At 40.8% G+C, this 24,368-nt stretch overlaps 1 protein-coding gene across 1 annotated transcript in view; it reads right to left on the bottom strand.

The window, feature by feature from the left end:
* The window catches only part of STS (steroid sulfatase), a 207,726-nt gene that overhangs the window by 74,499 nt on the left and 108,859 nt on the right, over positions 1-24,368 (bottom strand). Inside the window, 5 exon segments of the mRNA XM_033201712.1 lie at positions 3,492-3,628; positions 18,273-18,471; positions 18,474-18,695; positions 20,424-20,546; positions 20,650-20,771. Of these exon segments, the coding sequence (XP_033057603.1) occupies positions 3,492-3,628; positions 18,273-18,471; positions 18,474-18,695; positions 20,424-20,546; positions 20,650-20,771 (803 nt within the window).

The raw sequence follows: 24,368 nt of genomic DNA, 5'->3' as shown, positions 1-24,368 counted from the left end.
TGGGTCTTCATTATGAGGGCTCTTGTGTATGCACATTCAATAAATTAGTATGCCTTTTCCCCTGTGAATCAATCTGCCTCATGCCAGTGATTTCCTGACAACCTTTATGGGACCAAAAGCCTACGGCTCCCACAAATACATGTGCTATCAGGGCCCAGCATGGGGCCAGCTCTCAATGTTAGTCACTCTGATGATTAAAATCATGTTGACCACCCCGTGAATTCGCACAGAAGAATCAGATCTCCTGGATTTCAACTGCCCTTGCGTAGTTGTACTGAGAGGCCCCTTCTGTAGCTCTCACAACATCTGTACGAAGTCAGTCTTTCTCTAGTTACGGTAACAATGAGACACAGCACTCACTCAGCTAAAGATAAGGCAGAAAGTCACAATCATGGGCAGTAGAATTGGTGTACAGCTACATAATAAAGGCTCTTGGTCATTGAATATGCCTTTCCAGGCTTAAAGAAACCTGCGGGGGACAAAGTGATGATCCATAGAATTACACAGACCTCAAACATGTGGAGAGAACATGCTCTGAGTGACTGAGATGAGCCCTTACAAGTTAACTGCTTCCATCTCAGTTTTCCTTTGTGCAGGCAGTGTTTCTTCTTAAGCAAATATCCCCCTTTTATTTTATTACATAATTATTCAGAATGCAATAGTCCCCTCCTGTGCAATAAGGAAAAGCCCTTCTTGGAAAGAAGAAATTTTTTTTATTCTTTTTTTTTTTTTTTTTTTTTGAGACGGAGTCTTGCTCTGTCACCCAGGCTGGAGTGCAGTGGCTTCATCTCCGCTCACTGCAAGCTCCGCCTCCCGGGTTTACGCCATTCTCCTGCCTCAGCCTCCGAGTAGCTGGGACTACAGGCGCCCACCACCTCGCCCGGCTAGTTTTTTTTGTATTTTTTAGTAGAGACGGGGTTTCACCGGGTTAGCCAGGATGGTCTCGATCTCCTGACCTTGTGATCCGCCCGTCTTGGCCTCCCAGAAATATTCTTTAGAACACTTACATGTATCAGATTTAAAAAACAAAGACTTTCTTAAAAATTCATGGAATGCTTAGGGGAAGGATTTTATCTTTTGGCCAAAAACAAACAAACAAAAAACCCACAATCCTCTATAAATCAGGGGCAAAGGCAGGTCTCGAAGATTGAAAATACTCTCCAAATACTTTAGAGAGAACTAGTAGTGATACAACACTAGAAGTTAAACTTTCTAATGAGTCAGGCACGTATGTCATGCTAATTAAATAAAATGTAATCAACAGGTGTGATGAGATCAGTGTGAGGTTGCTTGATAGCCAACAGAAGTCTTAGAGTTGCATAAGCAGCCTGACACATTAAAATAGAACACTCATTAAAGAGAGAAAACATTCTACTGATTTACACTACTAAGATGTGAAAAATATAAATTGATTTACGTGCAACATTTTAGAAAGGAAAACAATAAAAGGATGCAGGCTTGTATTGGTATATGTACGAGCCGTAAGCATAATGTACTCTTCTTATAAATCTTGTTAGAGAGAATGTTCTGGTTTTGTTTTTCCTGGTTAGTATTACAAATGATACTCACTCTCATTACTTTATAGAATCACAGACTATTAGAGAAGAAAGAACCTCAGAACTTGCCTAATTTGAATCCTCCTATCAAGATGACAGAGCAGAGGCCTGAAGATATAAAACATCTCCCAAGTTCACAGAAATAATTAAAGAAACACCTAGAACCTGGAAGAAGAGTCCAGTCTTGTTTCTTAAGAAGGTGCTCCTTCCATGATTTAAAACAAAACAGAACAAAATTTGTTCTGACAATCACCATAGTAGGTGACCACCACCGCCATCAATTTGCTGCTTTAAACAAACAAACAAACAAACAAACATGACTGGGAAGCAACCTTCATGCATTTCCAAAACATCTGGATCCAAAGGTTAGAAACTACCGAGTTAGTTCACCAAAAGAAATGGAGAGAAGAATGAAAGAGAGAAAAAGTAAAAGGGAACAAACATATGAAAATCTTCGGCCGGGCGCGGTGGCTCAAGCCTGTAATCCCAGCACTTTGGGAGGCCGAGACGGGCGGATCACGAGGTCAGGAGATCGAGACCATCCTGGCTAACCCGGTGAAACCCCGTCTCTACTAAAAAATACAAAAAAAAAAACTAGCCAGGCGAGGTGGCGGGCGTCTGCAGTCCCAGCTACTCGGGAGGCTGAGGCAGGAGAATGGCATAAACCTGGGAGGCGGAGCTTGCAGTGAGCTGAGATCCGGCCACTGCATTTCAGCCTGGGCGACAGAGCGAGACTCCGTCTCAAAAAAAAAAAAAAAAAGAAAATCTTCAGCAACCTGAGTGAGTACTGGAATATGGACAAAATGGTCTCTTCTGTCACTCTGATACTATCCAGATGGACCCAGCAATGTAAAAGTAGAGGCAATGCTGCTAGAAAAGACTTGAAATTGTGAGAAGTTCCGAGTGGATTGGAATGCTGATTTTTCATTCCTTTGTGTAACTCACACACTAAGGCCTTCCCTACCTCATTGAGCACGAGGTTGCATGCTAGCCAACTCCTTAGCTGTGTACAGCTAAGAGACCCCAGGTGTAATCCCCCATCCTGGGACCTCTGAGCTCTGCAAGAGAAAATAAAAGCATATGGATGATGATGTCCTGTAGATATGGAAGACATGCATTTTAACTTAAACAAAGCTTCAGTAAGGAAGTCTTCCCAATGTCAGTGAAAAATGCCACGTTTCTCAGAAATAGGGTTATTTGCTCAGGAAGGGAGAGAAGGAGTTTGGAGAACAAGGAAAGCTTTGCCGTCCTTAGATGCAGCAAGAAGAACACAAGGACCTCGTCACTGTTGCCCTGAGAGCCTCGCCAAGTGTGTAGCCAGCTGCAGGTATTCTGGATCCAAAATCCATCACACATCTAACTGCTAATGACAAGGCATTGTTCATATTTCATTGTTGATAGAATAAGGGATAATAAGGACTAAAGTTTTGCCTCCTTTCCTCCATGAATCTCTTCCATCTGCAGCCCACAGACTAGACTTCCCCTGAAATGTATCCACTGGCAACTGCAGACATGCACAAGAGGGTAAAGATATAAATTTTTTTTAAGAGACAAGGTCTCACTCTGTCACCCAGACTGGAGTGCAGTGGTGCAATCATAGCTCAGTGCAGCCTCAACCTCCTGGGCTCAAGACCTCCTCCCACCTCAGCCTCCCAATTAGCTGGGACCACAGGCATGTACCACCACACCCAGCTGATTTTTTTTATTTTTATTTTTTGTAGAGATGGGATCTCCCTATGTTGCCTGGACTGGTGAAGGTGGTTTTTGTATTCTATTTACCTTTCAGAATCAATGCATTTTTGGTTACTTTCAAAAAACCCCATACATTTGCTGTCTCTAAAGGCATTAGGAACATAGATGGAAATACACAGGAAAGAAAACACAAGGAGGCAAAGACTTAGCAGTTTTCTAAGAATTCACTGAGGAGAAACGTACCCACACTCCAGTCCATTTCCTCAACAGCATCCCCGTAGACTCCGTGTTTACTTTTGCCGGCAAAGTCCTTGCTGGAGAAAAGGGCCGTGTGCACATGGAGGAAGGACAAGACAAGCAGGAACGGAGTCTCAGTGTTCCTGCAAAAAAAAAAGGGGGAGAAAAAAAAGACCACAGATAATGTAAGTATGTCTGCCACCATTCTGATTTAGGATCCACCTATTATCATAGCAGGCGATTTGAAAATTCACAAAATACTACAAGTTAATTGCCTAATATGGTATCTTCCGTCAGAGAAAGGTAAGTCTCTGTTGTGTCTCTATGAAGTGACTTATTGTTACCCTCTATGGATCAGTGCATAAAGAATTATGTTATTGAGACTTCCTCCAAAGACCCAACTCAGGAAGAGATTTAATAGAAAATTGTCTGTATTTGTTTTTTGTTGCTGTTTAATTCTGTTCTTCCTTCTCTATATGGTGATTAATATGAATTCAAGCACCTTGAAAATAGTATTTCTTTGGGAAAAAATTTTATACACAAATATACATACACACACTACCAGAAAGACTATCTTTTAAAAATTGTAATTGATATATGCAAACAATTATACAAATATATATACAAATTTTGTATATATATGTATCATTTGATATATACAAATAATTCTTGTGTAGACTTGTTGGGGACAATGCAATAATATAGTTTACCACGTGGAATGATTAAATACAGCTAATCAAAATATTCATTTTCTCATATAGTTGTTATTTCTTTGAGGTGAGAACATTTAAAATCTCTCTCAGCAATTTTTTTTTTTTTTTTTTTTTGAGACGGAGTCTCGCTCTGCCACCCAGGCTGGAGTGCAATGGCCGGATCTCAGCTCACTGCAAGCTCCGCCTCCCGGGTTTACACTATTCTCCTGCCTCAGCCTCCCGAGTAGCTGGGACTACAGGCGCCCGCTACCTCGCCCGGCTAGTTTTTTTGTATTCTTTTAGTAGAGACGAGGTTTCACCGTGTTAGCCAGGATGAGCAATTTTGAAATGTACAATACATTGACTATTTTTATGCTTTGGGGAAGAGGGATTCTAGTCTGTATGGCTAGCCTCAGGGGAGACTGAGAGACGATTCTCTGCTGGCCGTTTCCTCTTTGTCTTCAGTATTTTCTAGTTGCCCTGTTTGGGCTCAGAAAAGGGAACCCTAAAACAATATTGTTAAGCATCTGCTACAGGCCAGGCATGGTTCTAGCATATGGAGATTATTATTTTATTATTATTTTATATTTGAGATAGAGTCTTGCTGTGTTGCTCAAGCTAGAGTGCAGTGGCATGATCTCGGCTCACTGCTAACTCCACCTCCTGCGTTCAAGCGATTCTGTCTCAGCCTCTGGAGTAGCTGGCATTAAAGGTGTACACTACCATGCCTGGCTAATTTCTGTAATTTTTTAAGTAGAGATGGGGTTTCACCATGTCGGCCAGGCTGGTCTCAGACTCCTGACCTCAGGTGATCCTCCTGCCTCAGCCTCCCAAAGTGCTGGGATTACAGGTATGAGCCACTGCACCCAGCCTGGAGATTCAATTTTTTTAGCAAATGCTAATAAAGCATGTGTTCCATGACACCAGAGTCTTTCATGCGCTCTCTTCTCCCACCAGACCACCAGGCAGGACATGTCATTTATATCATGGTGTTCCTGACACCTGCAAAGTGATTGGCAGGTGGCATAAATTCAGCAAATCTGTTATTGGATGAAATATTACATCTGCTTTCTAAGCATTGGCAGCCCCGCCCAGCAGTCAAGTAAATGACAGGGCCTTGGGAATGCAATGTGAATTGCATTGTGAATGGTTTATGTTGCATATGGTTTAGACTTCTGCCTAAGTCTCTTGTTACTTAGAAGGGATGTGGTTTATGTAAGGGTTGCTCTAGAGCAAGGATTCCTCTGCTGAACTTCTGTCCTAAATCTCTTGTTACTTTGAAGGAATGTGGTTTATGTAACAGTTGCTCTAGAACAGAGATTCCTCTGCAGAACTTCTGTCCTCAGTGTTTTGTTACTTTGATGGGACATGTTTATGTAACAGTTGCTCTAGAGCAGGGACTACGCTGCAGAACTTCTCTCCTAAGTGTCTTCTTACTTTTACCGGGTCATCTCTATGGTCCACATCTTTACCAGCCAGTAAAAGTTCAGAAGACTATATACATATATATATAGTAGTTAAATTAATTTTTCTTCTATGTATTTCTGGCTTCCTTAACTTCTCATGATAGCCAAAAACATTCCAAATTTTGGACTGGGTGTCACAAATATTAATAAGTTTTCTGGAAACAATAAACAGATGTATGCTTTTCTAAATGCATTTGTATTTTGCTAATGTTAGTATACCTTGGGCTCCTCGAACTGCTCACACCTATGGCTGTAACACTTCATTTTTAAGGTCAGTTCTTATATTAATTAACCCCTACTCCTTTGAAAGAGAAAATCAGCATAAAACAGCACACTTTGGGTTAGAGCTAAGCCAGGCATCTCCAGTTATCTGAAAATAGGCAGATCAAATCTAACGAGTTATTGGTAATCATTAGAACCATGTTTTATTATTCCAGTACTTGGTGGCAAATTTTTTTTACAATAATATGAAACAAGGAAATGCTGTTAATATCTCACAGGAATATGAACAACTGTTACATAAACCGCATTCCTTCAAAGTAACAAGAGATTCAGAACAGAAGTTCTGCAGAGGAATCCTTGTTCTAGAGCAACCATTACATAAACCACATCCCTTCTAAGTAACAAGAGACTTAGGCAGAAGTCTAAACCATATGCAACATAAACCATTCACAATGCACGTCTCACAGGAATTGGAATAAGAAGGCATGCAATGAGAGCCCACTGGACCTGGTCTATAACATTCACTGTTACGCCTCAGAAAGAAAAGAGGACATACTACTGCTCAGATGGAAGCACTGGAATTGTCATCCTAGCTGATGACTTACATATGAGCATCTCTACCAAGCCACGTGTTTGGCTCCTTCTAAGAGAAGATGCCCTTGAACGGAGCCACGGTATGTTAGAGAGCTTGGCCACACAGGGCAGACTGTGAAGCCTCCATTCTACTTATTATGGGGAAAGTTTATTCACACCTGGGCAAATTGCACCTCCTTCCCCAGAAGCAGATTGTGTTCCCCTAAACTGGCTTAGATTCCTCAAAACGAACATGAAATTACAGTCTTTGTGTTCCTAAATAGAGAGTTACATTATGTATGAGAACAATCTCACTGCAATTTCACTCTCATCTGTTCTCCCATTTATTTTTAGATTTAAAGTTAAGGAAAATAGATAAGAAAGCTTAAAAAGTCAATCTCCCAAGCACGGTACATGGTCATACAGGATGTGAGTGACAGAATTTGCTGAGAACAAAGAGCTATTGCATGGATTGAAATGCCCAGCACTGGGCTCCAGTCCAGTTTCGACTTGGATTCTCCAATTTTGGATAGCAGTCCTCTTGTTCAAAAGTTAAAAAAAAAGAAGAAGAAGAAGAAAGAGACATCCATCAACATGATTGGCAGGATCATAAAATTGTGCCATATTAAAATGTGAGGTGGAAATAAGGAAATAAATGATAAGGATGACACAACCGGCAAATAAGAGAGCCTGAAATAAAAGCTGGTTCATGAGGACTGAAAGAACAGTTGAGTCAAAGATCTGAGCTTCAGGGTTCAATCAAGGCTACAGAATGTGACCTTTGTCTTGGAATGCAGGGGGATCCTCCTTAGAAGGGGAGAAGGGAATCAATGTGTTTATTATCAAAATTCACATATTTATGGAACTCGTTTTCTATCATCTCTCTATAAAGCAGTGGTTTTTCATCCTATAGGGGTGACATCAGAGATACCAGCATCTTTATGTATACTCTGTGCATCGAGTAGAGTTGATTAGATTTGACATACAAAAACAAACCCAGAAAACAGAGAAAAGCATACTTGGCTTGCAAAAACACTGTTCCAAGATTTACCATCCAGGAACAGAAGTGAAATCAACAGTGCATGGGAATGTTGGCTAGCCAGACATAAATCACTGACTTTCCTGCACACACCTGAGGTGTAACTGACAGCCTGTGCCCAGGTGAAGGAATTCTTGCTTTGTGATATTCTTTGAGAGACCAGGAAAGACCATTGGCTTCACACCCAGGCTCAGGAAGGAGATCTGGGTCTCCCTTCCTCTCTATGACCTTGAAAGCTGAATGACACATCAGCAAGTTGGTGGAAGAAAGATTTCTCAATAACAGCTTAACTCCTTTTTTATTAGCTGGAGTACTTCAGTAAACAACTCTTTTGAAAATTTATTGCCACTGTCTTGCACACTGTGCGAAAAGATAGAACTTTCAGCTGCTACATGCCTGCGCTCCATTTGTTAAAAATACAGAAGGCAGCCCTGAGCCTTTCCAGCAACATGTAATCATTCCGATCGCAGAATCAAAAGATTTACATTCTATAGAGGCAGGAGTGAAAATTCAGGCGAGAAGATGGTTAAGGCATTTTTTTCCTGTCTGTCATAAAGTATACTTTTGATAGTCTTTAGATTAATAATCTTCATCTGAGTGTCTGACCTTTATTATTGTAGTATTGTTCCAACTGCAGTGGGCATAGGGAATAACGGGAATGCAAATAGGGATGTCAGTGAATTCCTTCTGGATACCTTCTGCTGCTGGTAATTAGAGTATGGCATAAACCAGATAGCGGTATCAACAGTCGCCGCCCCCCCGCCACCCCCACGAATTTCACATGACCACCTCTGCGTGCAGCAGGTGGATTTATACATCCAGGTGTTCATGTCTTCTATCTATGAGTTTTGCAGTTATTAAGCAAATGTTCTGCTGACACACGATACTAGGCACTAGAAATATAAAGAGAGACTGGAACGGACCCTGCCATCAGCAACCCACAGTTCAGACAAGAGCATCGATGGTTAGTCTGAGCTGTCTTAAGTACCCTTACCCAGTGCTGCAGAGAATGAATTCAGAGAAGGAGAACTTATCTCAACCTGGCAGGGGTCAGAATTTGCTCCCAGAAAGAGGTAGCTTTCAATGGTTCACATAGCATGACAGCGTTTGTGAATGTTTTCCATAAACATGTAGGCTTTTGAGCTATTCACAGGTATGATATTCAGAGATACAGAAATATACGGCTGGAGAGGCATTTCCAGGGTCAGGTCTAAGTATTCTTTATCTATGCCCCAGTCAGTTGGGAATGCCATGGACCCACTAGATCTAGTATGGCAAAAGACGAACATCCCTCGGTACCTGTATTGTTACAATATGCTCAGCCTGAAACCAGAGGTTCATCCAAAAAAGAAGCCCTCCCCCCTCCTTTTTTTTTTCAGAGACAGGGTCTTGCTCTGTTGTGCAGGCTGGAGTGCAGTGGTGCAATCATCGCTCACTGCAGCCTACAACTCCGGGGCTTAAGAGATTCTCCCACCTCAGCTTCCTGAGTAGCTGGGACGACAGGTGTGCACGACTATGCTGAGCTAATACTTCCTTATTTTTTGTAGAGACAAGGTCTCAGTATATTGCCCAGGCTGGTCTTGAACTCCTGGCATCAAGCAATCTTCTCACCTCAGTCCTCAGGTAGCTGGGACTACAGGCACACACCACCATGCCCGGCTAATATTACTTTATTTTTTGTAGACACAGGGTCTTGCTGTATTGCCCAGGCTGGTCTTGAACCCCTGAGCTCAAGTGATCCTCCCACCTAGACTTCCCAAAGTGCTAGGATTACAGGCATGAGCCATTGTGCCCATTGCCCTCATTTTAAAATACACATCCCATAGGCCCACAAAAGTTAGAAACAAATCATGTGTTATCTACAGTTACTGAATAATGTGACTCTTTGATAATTCTTTAATTATTTAAATTTTCCATTTTTGAATGAGCATCTGTGTGTGTCCCTCTGTATTGCCCTTAATGTTTAATCTGAGTTACTTTTCTTACCATGAATTAAAATCAATATCACCCCATTCCTTTCTGGCTTACACTATTATCGAAACTAATGAAACCTCCTAAAGATCCCTTTATTCAAAAGACACTTTGAGCCAAATCACAGGTATTCATCACAGCCACTTACACTGGGGTAAAACTGGAAATGGGAGAGGATAGGCTGGAGGCACCCAATAAATGCATTTCGCGATTGTGACTGTGCCAAATGGTGATAGCAGTACATAGACCAGGACAAAAGGTCATATCTTCTTCCAATAATATATGTATCAGCTGTCATAGATTTTAGGGAATTATGATTACACAAGCAATGCTTGTAGAAAGGAGTATTTATTTATCATTAAAGTATAGGCCATAGGAAATGCTAGGAGAGATTCTTCCCCATGGCTCGCCACTAAAAGTATAATCTTTTCATGTAAGTGTTTCCCCCCACCCCTTGATTACTGACACTTTCCATCATGCTGATGTTTTGGTGTTTTTTCTGTGGAGAGCTGTCAGGGAGCAGGGCTTATTGTTGTCAGAACAGGAGACTTACCACTCTGGGAAGTCAGAGATTAAAAAAACTCTACATAATTTCCAAATTTTTGATTTGTTATCCATAAATCCTTTGCTAAAAAAATTCATTTATAAAGAACAAGAGTTATCCTACATTGAGCTTGACTAAAACTTACTAGCTTTTATTGAAATTCTAATTATAATATCTCAAAATATACATACATATATTTAATATATTGAAACAACTTAATAAACTTCACCCTGGAGAACCTTATACGAATGGCAAATTCCAGATAAATCTATAAACCCCAAAAATGTATAACATACTATACAGATTATGTGGGTGTGTATAAAGTCATTGCCATTCTTGGAAATTTACTGTTCGAAGTGAGCATATATATATCTTCAGAGAAAACCACAAAGCGATTTACCTAACTTAAATATTTTTCCTAGCAAGGAAGCACGGCTTCAACGAATTCAGAGAAGAGGTCAACATATCTGGTTTTTCACAAAGCAGAGTGACCAACATCCATCTCTTTCTATTGAAGACATAAAACATGAATCTCATTCTACCCACCAGCATGACACCTTTTTAAAAATTAGCCTTGACTTGAACTAAAGAAAAAAGCTGTTTGTGAATAAAATTAACTTGCTACATTCTCCCACCATCCTTACCCTTTATTTTCTTTTCAGAGCATCCAGATACTTCACGATTACCATAGTAATGATAACACTACTGATACTGAAACTTATCTATAAGAATTACAGAGATGCATTCTCCTTCCTTGAGCATTGGACCTAGACTCTTCCATCTGGAAAAAGGTGTCAAGACACCCATATAACACCGTAATCTTCTTCCAGCTAATCCTCACTCGGACTAATCCTCACTCAATAAGTCTAACGCACTGGAGTAGATGGAAATGATTCCCCCAACTGTTTATGAAGCATTCCAACATTCAAAAGGTTGAGTTAGCTCTGTTTAAATTCAGCCTCTACTCTTTATTACCTGTGGAGCTTTGTTCATTCAAACGATTTCAGTTTCAAAGTTTCTCCACGGTAAGACATCTCTTTACCGACCTCATGAGGTTATTATGTGGTGTGAAGGAAGCAATGGGTGTGGAAGGTGCACAAAATAATGTGTGTATCCACAGCACCTGACGTATAATTGGCAACCACTCCACAGTGTCTATTACACTTGAACATGTCCCATTCTGTGTTACCATTTCTTCTGTACACCTAAGTTGGATCTGTTTTGCATTGCAGTGAAGAGAGGGATGGCAAATCCCAAAGCTGTAATAATGGGATGACCCTACAGGGCACGTACAGAGAGCTGGGTATCTCTAAGAAATTTATAGTTCACTCCTTTATGCAAGAATAACAAGGATTTCTGGCTAATTAAAGTGTATTCAGGATGACCCATCTCCTGAATTACTGTACAGCGTATAACATATGGTGAGCTAATTATTCAGCTCTCTAATAATAGAAGCATCTCCCCCAGATAAATTTATCCCTGAATGAGTCAATTAGGGTGAGGGATTGTGGAATGGATGGTTATATATTCTAAATCATCGCTCTCCTCAACTTGAAAATATGTGCTTGGAATCCCAGGCCACAAACTGGGTTTGACTAAGTGGACCTCATTTGCAAGAATCACAAGCCAATGAAGCATCTTTGCCTTATGCCTCCTTGTCATTCATACCCTAATATTGCAAGCTAGCATCTCAGGAGCAAACCCTTGAGTATAAATCATATCAGTAACACAGTGTACAGAAAGCCTATAAATTTTAGAAGTAGGAGTTTTAAATCATTTTCCTCACCACCTTTGACAGATGAACTGAGAAGCAGCTGTGTACAAAAAAAAATATACATACACATATATATTTATGTATGTTAAAATATCTAAACAAGGCACCAGTTGCAACTGGAAATTTTTAAATTCAAAAGTATTTGGGTAATTTCCACTAATACTACCATTGCTTTGATCAGGCATTCCTTTTTCGGCTGCTGAAAAATATACCTCCATTTCTCACAAAGGTGGTAAGACCTGGCTAAATTGCTCACGATATTCTGGATAACGAAATAACACATATAAATGTGTCTTCAGACATTGAAGGAATGTTTTATGAACACGGTGGTGTCACCAATGTTAGGATTCTTTGGTAGCATATCAAGGCCATTCTCTCAAGACTCTTGGATATCATATTTTGTGAATCAGATAACTAATCTAACGCAGACAGACAGCTCTACCCAAGGATGATTGTAACAATGTGCTTTAAATCTTTTATCTTCAGATAATGTATGTAAGAAGTTTTTTGTGAATGGCATCACAGTGTACAAAATGCTAGCATTTTCACTAATATTAACTATGCAGTGAGTGCTCCAATGTGGACAATAGCCATCTACACTAGAATCACCTATTTTGAAGAAAAAACCCTTTTGTTATAATTCAATAACCATCACCTCCAACTGTGGTGCTGCTAGAACATCTTAAATCTCTAGTTCTGAAAGAAAATCTCAGCTCTCTAATAATAATTAGAGATAATCAAGATAAACTTGTCAGGCTTCAATATCCTCATGATCATCAAATTTGTTTTGGTCGCCTCTCAAAATTAAATACTGAGGAAGCCATTAAAATGCCTTGTAATCATACGAATATTTATATACCTAATAGATTAAATAATTTCTGTCAAAATACATGTCATACAAGGTGATTCACCCTGAAAGCCGAGTGTCATTTCTGACTATCCATTGTCTAATGGACACTACATTAATCTCCACCCTGTCTGGTTTTGAGAGATTTGTGGTAGATGAAGACTGATAGAAGGATGTCCAGCTTTCCCAGCAAATTTGACAAACAGCACAATGTTGTTTTCTGCCTTAAATAGACCGGCCCAAGAGTGCTGCTCCATCTTGGAATGGCTATGCTCCTGTTTATCAAATACAGTAAAGCTAGCACACTAGGTAAGAGCATGGTCAATCATGTAGACTGTGACCCATTGATACATCATGAATTTAATTTAGTTCCCGAGCCAGATTATTACAAAAAAACAAAACAAAACAACAACAACAACAACAACAACAAAAAACAGAATAAAATGGGGTGGAAAATATCAGGGCAATCACCTTAGTAAGAGAAAGATCATTTCTTAAGCTTTTTTTTCAATCACGTATCTGTGTGCATCTTACTAGATGATGATATAACTGAATGATGTATCTTATAAAGTTCCAAAGCTTTTACATGAGATCACCTGTCAGCATCACCTTCTAGAAAAATCTAGGTGACAAATAACTGCAGTGTTTCTGCACAGTAGCCAAAGCTCATACACATATACAAAACCCAGTGTTTCTCAGAGTGCCCTATGAAACACCCAGCTTAGAATGTCTTGAGAAGCTTATTAAAATGCTGATGCAAAGTCTCGCTTCGGAACTACTCTCTGACAGTCCCCAGAGTTCATCTTGGCCATCTTCAGCTGCAATAAGCACCTCTGGGGTTTTCCTTATGCAAAGTCTGAGGTATCGCTTGTCTACCCCTGTAGTACTGGACTCTCCCTTTTCCCTTCTTTGTCTACCTGCAGGAAGTCACAGTGATCCTGTATTATATGCCACCATACACTAGCCTAGCAAAGGTCACCTACAATGCATAGTTCTGAACCAAGTGCCATGCCCAGGAGGCAGGTGGCCAGCCCTGCAATGTCTGCTTCTGGCTGTGTGGGTTGACCATGGGCACTGATAACTCCGCAGTATCTCTGTACAAATAATATTTGAAATGAATGTTCAGGAGTGTGACTGACAGTGTGAAGTCTTCCTTCCTCTCTTAGGAATTGCATGACATCCTTCACCATGCCATTTTGCTGTGAGCGGAATCCGACAGGTTTCTGCAGTCTCTGGTGCCTGTGTAAGACAGGCTGTCAGCATGGGCATGACATGATGGAGCTATGGCTACCCACAGACCCCAACGTTTACCCAGGACAGGCACCCAGACTACACGCATATTGCCCAAGAACGACTCACGACCCCTCCAGCATGTGCCCGTCAGCCCAAACCTGTGAAAATCATGACAAATAGCCCACCTCATACCTGAATTCTGACAGACCTATAAATAGTTGCTTAAAGGACTTTTAGTGGCTATTATCCATCCCTGGGCAGAAAATTCTTTATTCTTTACATTAATACTTGCTGCTGCTGTACGTGTGTATCTCCTATAGCTTCCTTTGGAAATCAATTTCAATAATTTATCTATTTATAAGTTAAATACATATGTGTGTAAAGCACACACACACATATATACACACACGCCATATGTATTTACACATATATATACAGACACATATGCACACACAACACCAAACTATAGATTTTCTTTACTCTATTTTTCTCTGATGAAAATATTAAAATACCAATAAACAGTATACTTCACATCAATGCTTCAAGTACAGACATGCATCATATAGTGACAGGGATATGTTCTGAGAAATGTATCATTAAGCAATTTCATCATTCTGCAAACATCGCACAGTGCACTTATACAAGCCTAGATGGTACAGCCCACTACACACCCAGGCTATATGGTAGAGTCTATTGCTCCTAGGCTACAAACCTGCACAGCATGTGACTGTACTGAGTACTGCAGGCAACTGCAATGCAATGGCAAGTATTTGTGTATCTAGATATACGTACACATAGAAAAGGTACAGGAAAAAATGCAGTATAAAAGATACAAATGTGGCTGGGTGTGGTGGCTCATGCCTGTAATCCCAGCACTTTGGGAGGCCGAGGCAGGTGGATCATTCGGAGTCAGGAGTTCGAGACCAACCTGACCAACACGGTGAAACCCCGTCTCTACTGAAAATACAAAAATTAGCTGGGCATGGTAGTGGGCACCTGTAATCCCAGCTACTTCAGAGGCTGAGGCAGAGAATCACTTAAGCCCGGGAAGGGGAGATTGCAGTGAGCCGAGATCGCACTACTGCACTCCAGACTGGGCAACAGAGTGAGACTCTGTCTCAAAAAACAAAAAAGATACAAACATACAGCTGCATAAGGCAGCTCCATTATAATTTCATGGGACCTCTGTCATATACATGGTCCATTGTTGACCAAAATGTTATTATGTGGTACATGTCTGCAATCCAAATTTTATAATAAATTAGCCGCTTTCGTTTACACTTATCTATAACCTTGGGCAAATTCCTTCAACTTCCACTCACATAGTTGTAATATCAAATAATTCTTTTTTAAAATTTCAAGGCTAGTGTTGATTTTTCTCCTGGTGTGCCTACTTTTTTACTTACAAATGTCTGTTAAATATTAATTTGCCTAGAGTCTGCACTAAGTAGGTGTTTGCTCACATGTTCTTTTATTCTTTTGTTGTAGAGTCTGCCCTTTCTCTCCAGCTGTTCATGAGGTTTCCATGGGGCTTTATTAAATGTCAGTAATTTCCAAACGCAGTCCTCTGTTCCAGGTTAACCCAAGCACTGCAACTTTTATCCCTCTGACATACTTAGCTTCTCATAAAATTTCATCTGAAATATTCCTCAGCTTTAAAACAAATTTGAAAATCACTACTTGCAGTAGGAAAATCACTGCTATACGTTCAGTAAGGCCATTTCATTGTCTTCTTCCTGAAGACATGGGGAGACTACCTCTTAGCCCCATGTCAAGTCAAGGTGGAGATGTGGGGCCTGGTCTACATGCTGACCCCTGGGTCAGTGAAGTAAGGAAAAGTCCCCAAGAGACCCTTCAACTCTTTTCTCCTGTGGATGCTATTGAGATTGACAGAACCACAAGATATTAGCAACCTGGATCCCTGAGTCTCCTCATGGAGCAAAGATTCCCTAGAGCATCACCCAACCAGCAATAGATCTCGCATGGGCAAGAAACAAATTTTCAAGTGTTAATCCACTGAGATTTTGTCAGTCTTCACTGACAAAAACAGACCCTGGCAGCAGAAGTGGGATGTTAACCAAAATAAAAACTTAAATTGTGTGGTGCTCCCTCAGCAGTTGGGCAGCCAGTACATAGCGTACTCTCTGGAACCAAGTCCCAGAGGCTGAAACTGAGAATACTTACAATGACCAATGACCAGTTTATATATTTCACAGTTAAATGACAATTTAGATTTTAATAAAATCTGTTGAAACTGAGAGGTGGTGTGAACTATAAGAACCAATCATTCTATTTTTGTCTCATTTTTAGAGGGAGGAAGTGATACTATCAATTGCAACTTTTGTGTAAGTCACTTCATAGTCTGTTCAGATACCCAAACCATATGTGGGTTTCTGTCAGAGTCGATGAAACACTTTTGTGATACCAGAGAGATATACTAAAATACACCCTATGATTTATCTATTGCATAATCTGTGATGTTGTGGGTAGCAGGACACTGTTGTACCTCCAGTGAATGGTTGCTCCTACACTGTTTCATAACTGGAAGAAGAGAGTGAGGAGAACCACTGCCCATTCCCAAACTCCAGTAAAGCATCAACTCCATGTCCACAAGATCTGGACATAGGAACACAACATCAACTCCATGTCCACAAGATCTGGACATAGGAACACAACATCTTCCACGTGAGGAAATGACAACACAATTTTCATAGAGTACATTACTTTTTACCTTTCTCACCAGCCCTAACTGATGTAGCTTCCACATACCTTAACTATGTATTTTCTTCTTAGGCTGAGCATATTTGCTTGTTTTAAAATTAAATCCCTAATATACTTTCCCTTCATCACAATAACTTCCTTTTCATTGTCATTCATTGTTCAATCCAGAGATTCATTTTACAATTTTGTGTCATGCAATTAATTGGATGACAAACCAATATTACCTATATTTCCTCTATCTCCTTTATAATTTTTAAATCACCGCCCAAACTCTCTTTTAAATCTCCCATAGAGTTTAAGTCACCATAAAGACCAAATGTCTGATTTTCAGATGAACTTTCCATTTCTCTTAAAAGTCCTGTCCTCCACAGTTACAAGTGGAACAAAATACTGTTATTTGCTTGTTTTGAACAGCAAGTGCTCTTGACATAGGCTCTAAAAATATCTGCTTAATTATATCTACTTATGCTCTCTATATTATGTATTATAATATAGATATATATTATACCTACCTATGTAACTCAGGAATGTTGTCTGCTCAGCTGTTAATGGTTACTCCACTTACAGACTGCAATCCCCAAAACGATAAACTCAATGGGACCCAACAGACCCAAAAGACATCACTCACTTCACCCAGTTTACTCACAGAGGGTTTGGTTCTGCTTTGTTTGCTCAGAGATTAACTCAAAATATTTTGGATCTTTCCACATTGTTTATATCACAAGGACAACCTCTAAACTAAACATAAGCCATTTTCTTGCCTCTCTTGATGGCCACATTTGAAGATTAAAGACCAGTGGGGCTGGGTACCTGGCTCACACCTGTAATCCCAAAACTTTGGGAGGCCGAGGTGGGTGGATCACCTGAGGTCAGGAGTTCAAAACGCAGACTGACCAAGTTGGTGAAACCCTGTCTCTACTAAAAATAGAAAAAAAATTAGCCAGGCATTGTGGCAGGCACCTGCAATTGCAGCTACTCAGGAGGCTGAGGCAGGAGAATCACTTGAATCTGGGAGATGGAGGTTGCAGTGAGCAGAGATGGCACCATTTGCACTCCAGCCTGGGCAACACAGCGAGACTCCATCTCAAAAGAAAAAAGGCCTGCAGGATATCTGACACCTCCTTTGTCATCAGCAGACATTATTTTGCCGTGGCCTTTCCCGCCCAGGGTGTGGGGAGTGTTGGCAGATGCTCTAAGGAGAGCACACTGCATTGAAATACCTTTCTAAGGCCATTAAACATGTGCTATGGTGAGTGTTGGCTGAAGAAATATGTTAGGCATGGAAGGGAAAATGTGGCTAGCATAATAATCCTGCTGGTTCTGGCCGGGTGCGGTGGCTCACGCCTGTAATCCCAGCACTTTGGGAGGCCGATGTGGGTGGATCACGAAGTCAGAAGATCGAGACCATCCTGGCTAACACGGTGAAACTTCGTCTCTACTAAAAATACAAAAAATTAGCCAGGCATGGTGGTGGGCACCTGTAGTTCCAGCTACTTGGGAGGCTGAGGCAGGAGAATGGCATGAACCCCGGGAAGGCAGAACTTGCAGTGAGCTGAGATTGTGGCACTGCACTCCAGCCTGGGCGACAGAGCAAGACTCCGCCTCAAAAAAAAAAAAAAAAAACTCTGCTGGTTCTTCCACCTCCACGAGAAATAACCCAGAATGTTTTCTAACAGGCAGCATCAGAGGACAAGGCAATACCCACCGCTGTATGAACTGGGCCGCCTCCACCGTTAGCCTCTGGGTGAGATTGTCATAGGACATGGGCTGTTGAATGATCTCATAGTTCCTCATCATGAAGCAGTTCAGGGGCCGGAAGTAATGAAGGAAGCCCAAGAAAAGGGTCAGGATTAGGGCTGCTAGGAAGAGAAGGCTGAAAAAAATGCCTAGAGGCACGCGGAGTACCCCAGACAATTGAGGGCAGCGAAGGTAAGGAGGGTGACCCCGATGATCTGCAGGGGGATGAAGACCAGCCTCTTAAAGGCCGTGGTGAAGACACTGCCCTCTCCAGGCTTGCAGTCTCTCAGATTGGTCAAGGAGATCCCATAGAAATAATTGAAGCCGTGATGTAAAGGGTGGTGACAGAAGTCAGTCTTGCTGTGACAGCTCATCCCAAGGTGCCATTTCCCTGAGAAGACAAATGGGGGATCACTTCAGTCCCAATAAACACACTGATTCAAATCCAAGCTTCTGTTCCTACACACTGAAAAGGAGGCTCTGACTATTTCATGAAGCTAGCCTTCCCGCTCATAGGACCATAGAGTTTTTCACTTTTTTTTCCACAAACGCTAAGGTATTACCTACTCACTCTACCAGAAAATAAGAACTAATTTAGCTATTCCAATAAAACAAAACAAAAAAACAAAATCTCAACCAGATAAAAATCCTCTACTCACTCTACCAAGAAATACGAACTAATTTAGTGATTTCAACAAAACAAAACAAAACCACCACCAAAAAAACCCCAATCAGATAAAAATCCAAAAAGAAAACTAGCTAACATCTTTAATAGACAGGCAACCACACTCTAGAGAAAAACACAAGTTTTTTTTTCTTTTTCCTGGTCAGATGCTTTTCTGAGATAGGCCTTTAAAATTAAAGTTTTAGAAGCAACTTAATTTTGTTCCTTGAATGTTAAAAGTGGAAATGAATCCTTACTTCAGACCTACCCCTGAGGCATGAGGAATCACACTCAGTAACTCAGCAATTATTTTAAGCACCTCTGAAAATTTCTTATAAAATGTTAATTAGATCACTAAATTAATGAGTGCCTCACAAAAGAAAAAAATGACAGTTTTTTAACAAGATTTTGGAAGAAAGAAAAGGGTCATTTTGCTCCTCTGAGATTTGCTAGGATTCATTTTATGGCCTGCTTAGATTCAAGCTCTTCATGTAAACAGGAAAGTTTCAATCCTATCTACAGGATAAAATCAGTGGGTGTGTCAACAAGACAAATTCTGACATAATTTTATACTGGAAAGTAAAATGAAATCTTTATCAATAGCATGGTGTGTATAGTTTTGTACATTCTCTCTATGTATTGTCTATCTTTCATTTGTTCCATCTATCATCTATTTCATCCATCTAATTGCCTCATTATCTATCTATCCATTCTGTGTCATTTTTGTCTCCCTGCATCTATTTATCTATAACATCTATCTATCTATTTATCTATCTACCTATCTATCTATCCATCCGTCATATCTATCATCATCTATTTCATGCATCCATCCATCCCTCTATCTCATCTTTGTCCCTCTCTGCATCTATCTATCTATCTATCTATCTATCTAATCTATCTATCATCTATCTATCTTATCTATTTTTCTATCTATTTCTCTATCTATCTAGCTAGTTATCATCTATTCCATCCATCATCCATCCATCCATCCATTCATCCATCCATCCATCCATCCCATCTATCTCACCTTTGTCTCTCTCTCCATCTATCTATCTATCTAGCTAGCTATTTCTCTACCTATTATCTATCTATCCATCCGTTCATCAATGCTTTCTTCCATCTATCCATTCATCCATCCATTCATTCATCCATCTATCATTAGGTGTCATCTAAGTATCTATTTATCTATACACACACACAACACACAACACACACACAAACATACAACACACACACACACACATCTATACATTCAAGTAGTCCAGATAGGCTCATTGTGTTTTAGCCTACAATTGAAATTATTTTGTTCCCATTTAAAGTTGTGCAAAGTGTACCAGCAACGTCATCCCTAAGATAACTGTCATGATGTCCCTCCCACTCTTTTGCTAACTTTGTCCAAGTCCTCCCTGCCATTCCCATACCTATAGATGGTTCCCATCCCATAGATGCTCATACCTATCAGTGCTGTTGAATAACCTTGATCCTTCAGAAGCTTAGCAAAGGTAATCTCATTGGTGGGAAGTCCTCCCGAAGAGGCTGTGAAGAGGAAAACTCCAGTGCGGGACCAAGATGCCATTCCTGAACCAGGAAAAAAATCAACCCTTAGGAACCAGGAGATACCTGGAGGTGGGAGGCTGTCCCGAAGGAGACCACAGCCCCTGCGATGCAGACAGGAGGTTACCTGATCGGACAGGGTACCGGCCAGTCATGAAGGCTGCCCTGCTTGGTGTGCACAGGGGTGATGCTGCCAGGTGCTGAGTGAGTTTCACTCCCCCACTGGCCAACCGGTCGATATTGGGAGTCCTGGAACAAAAGAATCATAGCATTTGTGATCATTTTCACTTAATGTTCATGTATTTATTTTTGAGACAGGATCTCACTCTGCCACCCAGGCTGGAGTGCAGTTGCGCGATCTCGGCTCACTGCAACCTCCACCTCTCGTGTTCAAGCAATTCTCTCATCTCAGCCTTGTGAGTAGCTGGGACTACAGGCACGCACCACCACGCCTGGCTAATTTTTGTATTTTTTTGGTAGAGGCAGGGTCTCACCATGTTGGCCAGGCTGGTCTCCAACTCCTGACCCCAAGTGATCTGCCCACCTCGGCCTCCCAAAGTGCTGGGATTATAGGCGTGAGCCACTGTGGCCAGCTCTGTGATAATTTTCAAAATTAAACTGTCTGTGGCTCTTTATAGTGGGAAACTTCTCAATGAGCAAGGGCGAGTCTGGGGTTATGTGGGAGAGAGAGGCAGGGGAGGTGGTGAAGAAGTGATACAGAATCAAGACTCAAGCTGCAACAAAACCATGGAGATGTGTGAATGATGCAGGCAGGGCATCCCCAGAAGGTCCATTCATGCTACAGAGGGCTCTGAGCTCCTGGTCTCACTAACCCTGAATTAGAAGAGAGAAACCAAGTCTTCAAAATAGGATACTGCAGGGAGGGAAAGATGGGGTGAATGAGGATGAGGCTTCACTCTTCTCCCATCCACATCTCCCAAGTTACCTCTGTGTCACCAAAAGAGAAATCTCCATGGTCAATCTGACTCCCCTCTCTTCCCAACCACAGCCAAAGGGAATTCCACAACCAGCTTTAATGAGCCCCTGCCTAATTTCCACATGCCCCCAGGGACAGGGAATAATCAGACTCCATGTGCCTCAACCAGTGAGCATCAACAAATGGGTTAATATGCTCCAGGAAAAAGGCACAAATACTACAGTGAAGAAACTAGATGCTATGACTCCCAAATATTCTTTGTTGGCTTATATTTTTATGCTTAATAAAGTCTTATTTATGAGTTCACTTGTAGAGTGATACCTTTTGCAAGATAAGCCATCCTGATGCCTTTCTCTATGAATGAATTGGCTGATCATTTTGGGAAGTCATTTAGCAATTAATATCTTTTAGTTTTTGGACCATACCAAGCTATATCCCACAAGATATATCCCATGTCCTCCACCAGGAATCCAGGTCCCTTCTTCCCTGCCTGGCTTATCATCTGCCATCTTTCAGTTCCAGGTACAGATGGAATTCTCATGGGCCTCCAGCACCCTTCCTTGTTTATGCAAGGGAATTGACCTATATTTGGAACAGTAGTCCATACTCCACCAGACCAGCAGCGTCCTCACTGTAAAGCAATGGCATGGCTAATTGTGCTCCCCTTCAAGATGGTTGCCTGTAGGGTGGGAGTATACATCTTGTTCATTGGTTCCATGGCTTCCCTAGACCAATGCCCTTACAGAGTAGTACTGCAATGATGCATAGTTTGAAGGGGGAAATAATTTCATTGCATCTGTAATGTCAAACTAGTGATCATTTATTAATTTAGTGAATGTGTTTAATTACAAATATTTCTATTTTGCTTTTTTCTTAAAGGGTAAGATGCTTAGAAGACAGAGACTGTTTTTGCATTTGAATTAAATCTCCTAGTATCTATATTGGCCTACAAAAAAAAAGTGACTATTTTGGGGTGTGATATTACAAAATATAAAAATGAGAAATGTAATTCAGAAATAATGTGACTCTAATATAGAGACCAAGGCAGATTTAGGGTAGATATTGCCATGGATTCTTCCATGGGGCCTTATAGACATTTTTTCTTCTTTTGATAATTGGTAAAGATTTAACCTTAAAGACTTGATTTTAACTTTTTAATTAAGACATCTTGGTAGGAACAGTTATCTATTATCTTAATACATCTTAGGAATATATAATATTAAAGAAATAGATAAAATGAAAAAGCTGAATAGAATCATGATGCTGATAAGAAAAACTAAATTAATAAGATCTATATCACAAATGTATAAAGTGATCTGTAAACATTTTACAAAAGTAGGCAAAAAGTGGGGCAGAAAACATACAAAGATAATTACAATTTTAAGAGGACACTTAAAGTGCTCTCTTAAAATTGCAGATCTTATCCTTGCATATGCTTTTTAAAAATGTAAGCAATGTCATAGGTCAATATACTCTTAAAAAAATAAAGAGCAACATTTGATGCAAAGTTTCAGATTGAAAGTGAGACACATTTGGCTATGTGTTGTGGGAAAGATTTTCCTTAATATAATAATCTATTTAATTTTTGTTTGGTCTGATATGTAATGATGAAATATACTTTCCAAGATTTCTCTTGTTAAAAAGAAGATGAAGAGTAAGAGAATGGCATGAAAAAAAAATCAGTGTCCCATGGCACTTGGCAATGGGTCCATTCCTGGCTTCAGGTATTGTATTTAGTATTCACATATCCTACAAGAAATTTCTGGACCAGTGCAGTGGCCCATGCCTGTAATCCCAGCACTTTGGGAGGCTGAGGTGGGTGGATCACGAAGTCAGGAGTTTGAGACCAGCCTGGCCAACACAGTGAAACCCCACCTCTTCTAAAAATACAAAAAATTAGCCAGGCATGGTGGCACACGCCTATAGTCCCACCTACTGAGAGGCTGAGGCAGGAGAATGGCTTCAACCTAGGAGGCAGAGGTTGCAGTGATTCCCAAGATCGTGCCACCGCACTGCAGCCTGGGTGACAGTGTGAGACTCCTTCTCAAAAAAAAAAAAAAAAGGAAAAAAAGAAAAAAGAAAGTTCTGGTAGAAGCAAATAATCTCTTTTCTCATCCTCTCCTTTAATTTAGTTTGTATTGATCTTTCATGTGATGAAGCTCTCCATAGAACTATTTTTATGTCATCATTTCCACATTATTAGGAAGAGAAAGTGAAATTCTAATGTCGATATTCTACTCCACAAGGCTTACTTTCCTTTTGAAACAAAGGGGTCTTTAAAATAGGCCTTATGTTAGGTTGACTTTATGCAAAGGGCTCAGAAAAAAACACCCACTTCTGGGAGGATGTTCAGACCCAAGGGTCGAACGGCCTCGAGTCTCATTTGATTGCATTGTTGCCACTGTTTTGATAATTATTGGCAAGTTATGAGGTCCTGAAACATGACATCTCTCCTCATGATTGTCAGCTACGGTCTCAATGTTTGTGTCTCCCCCAAATTCAGATGTTGAAATGCTCACCCTCAATGAGATTTTGTTAGGAGGTGGGGTCTTTGGGAGGTGATGAGGTCATGAGGATGAAGCCCTGTAAATGGGATTTATGACCTTATAAAAGGGACCCAGAGAGCTCCCTCCCCCCTTCAACCATGTGAAGACACAGTGAGAAGGTTCTGTCTATGAACCAGGAAGCAGGTCCCCACCAGACACTGAATCTGCTATGCCATAATCTTGGGCTTCCAGCCTCCAGAACTATGAGCAATACATTTCTATTGTTTAGAAGCCACCCAATCTATGGCATTTTGTCATGGCAGCCTTTACAGACTAAGACAGTCTGTATAGCTGATGACAGGGTAGGGCCTGGGCTAGAAGAACGAGAGTTGGGCATGAGTGAGAGTGAGAGTAAGGCACTGA

Source organism: Trachypithecus francoisi, unplaced genomic scaffold, assembly GCF_009764315.1.
Source record: "Trachypithecus francoisi isolate TF-2019V2 unplaced genomic scaffold, Tfra_2.0 Lachesis_group6, whole genome shotgun sequence".
NCBI classification, from domain to species: domain Eukaryota; kingdom Metazoa; phylum Chordata; class Mammalia; order Primates; family Cercopithecidae; genus Trachypithecus; species Trachypithecus francoisi.
This window is presented reverse-complemented; position numbering and strand designations above follow the sequence as displayed.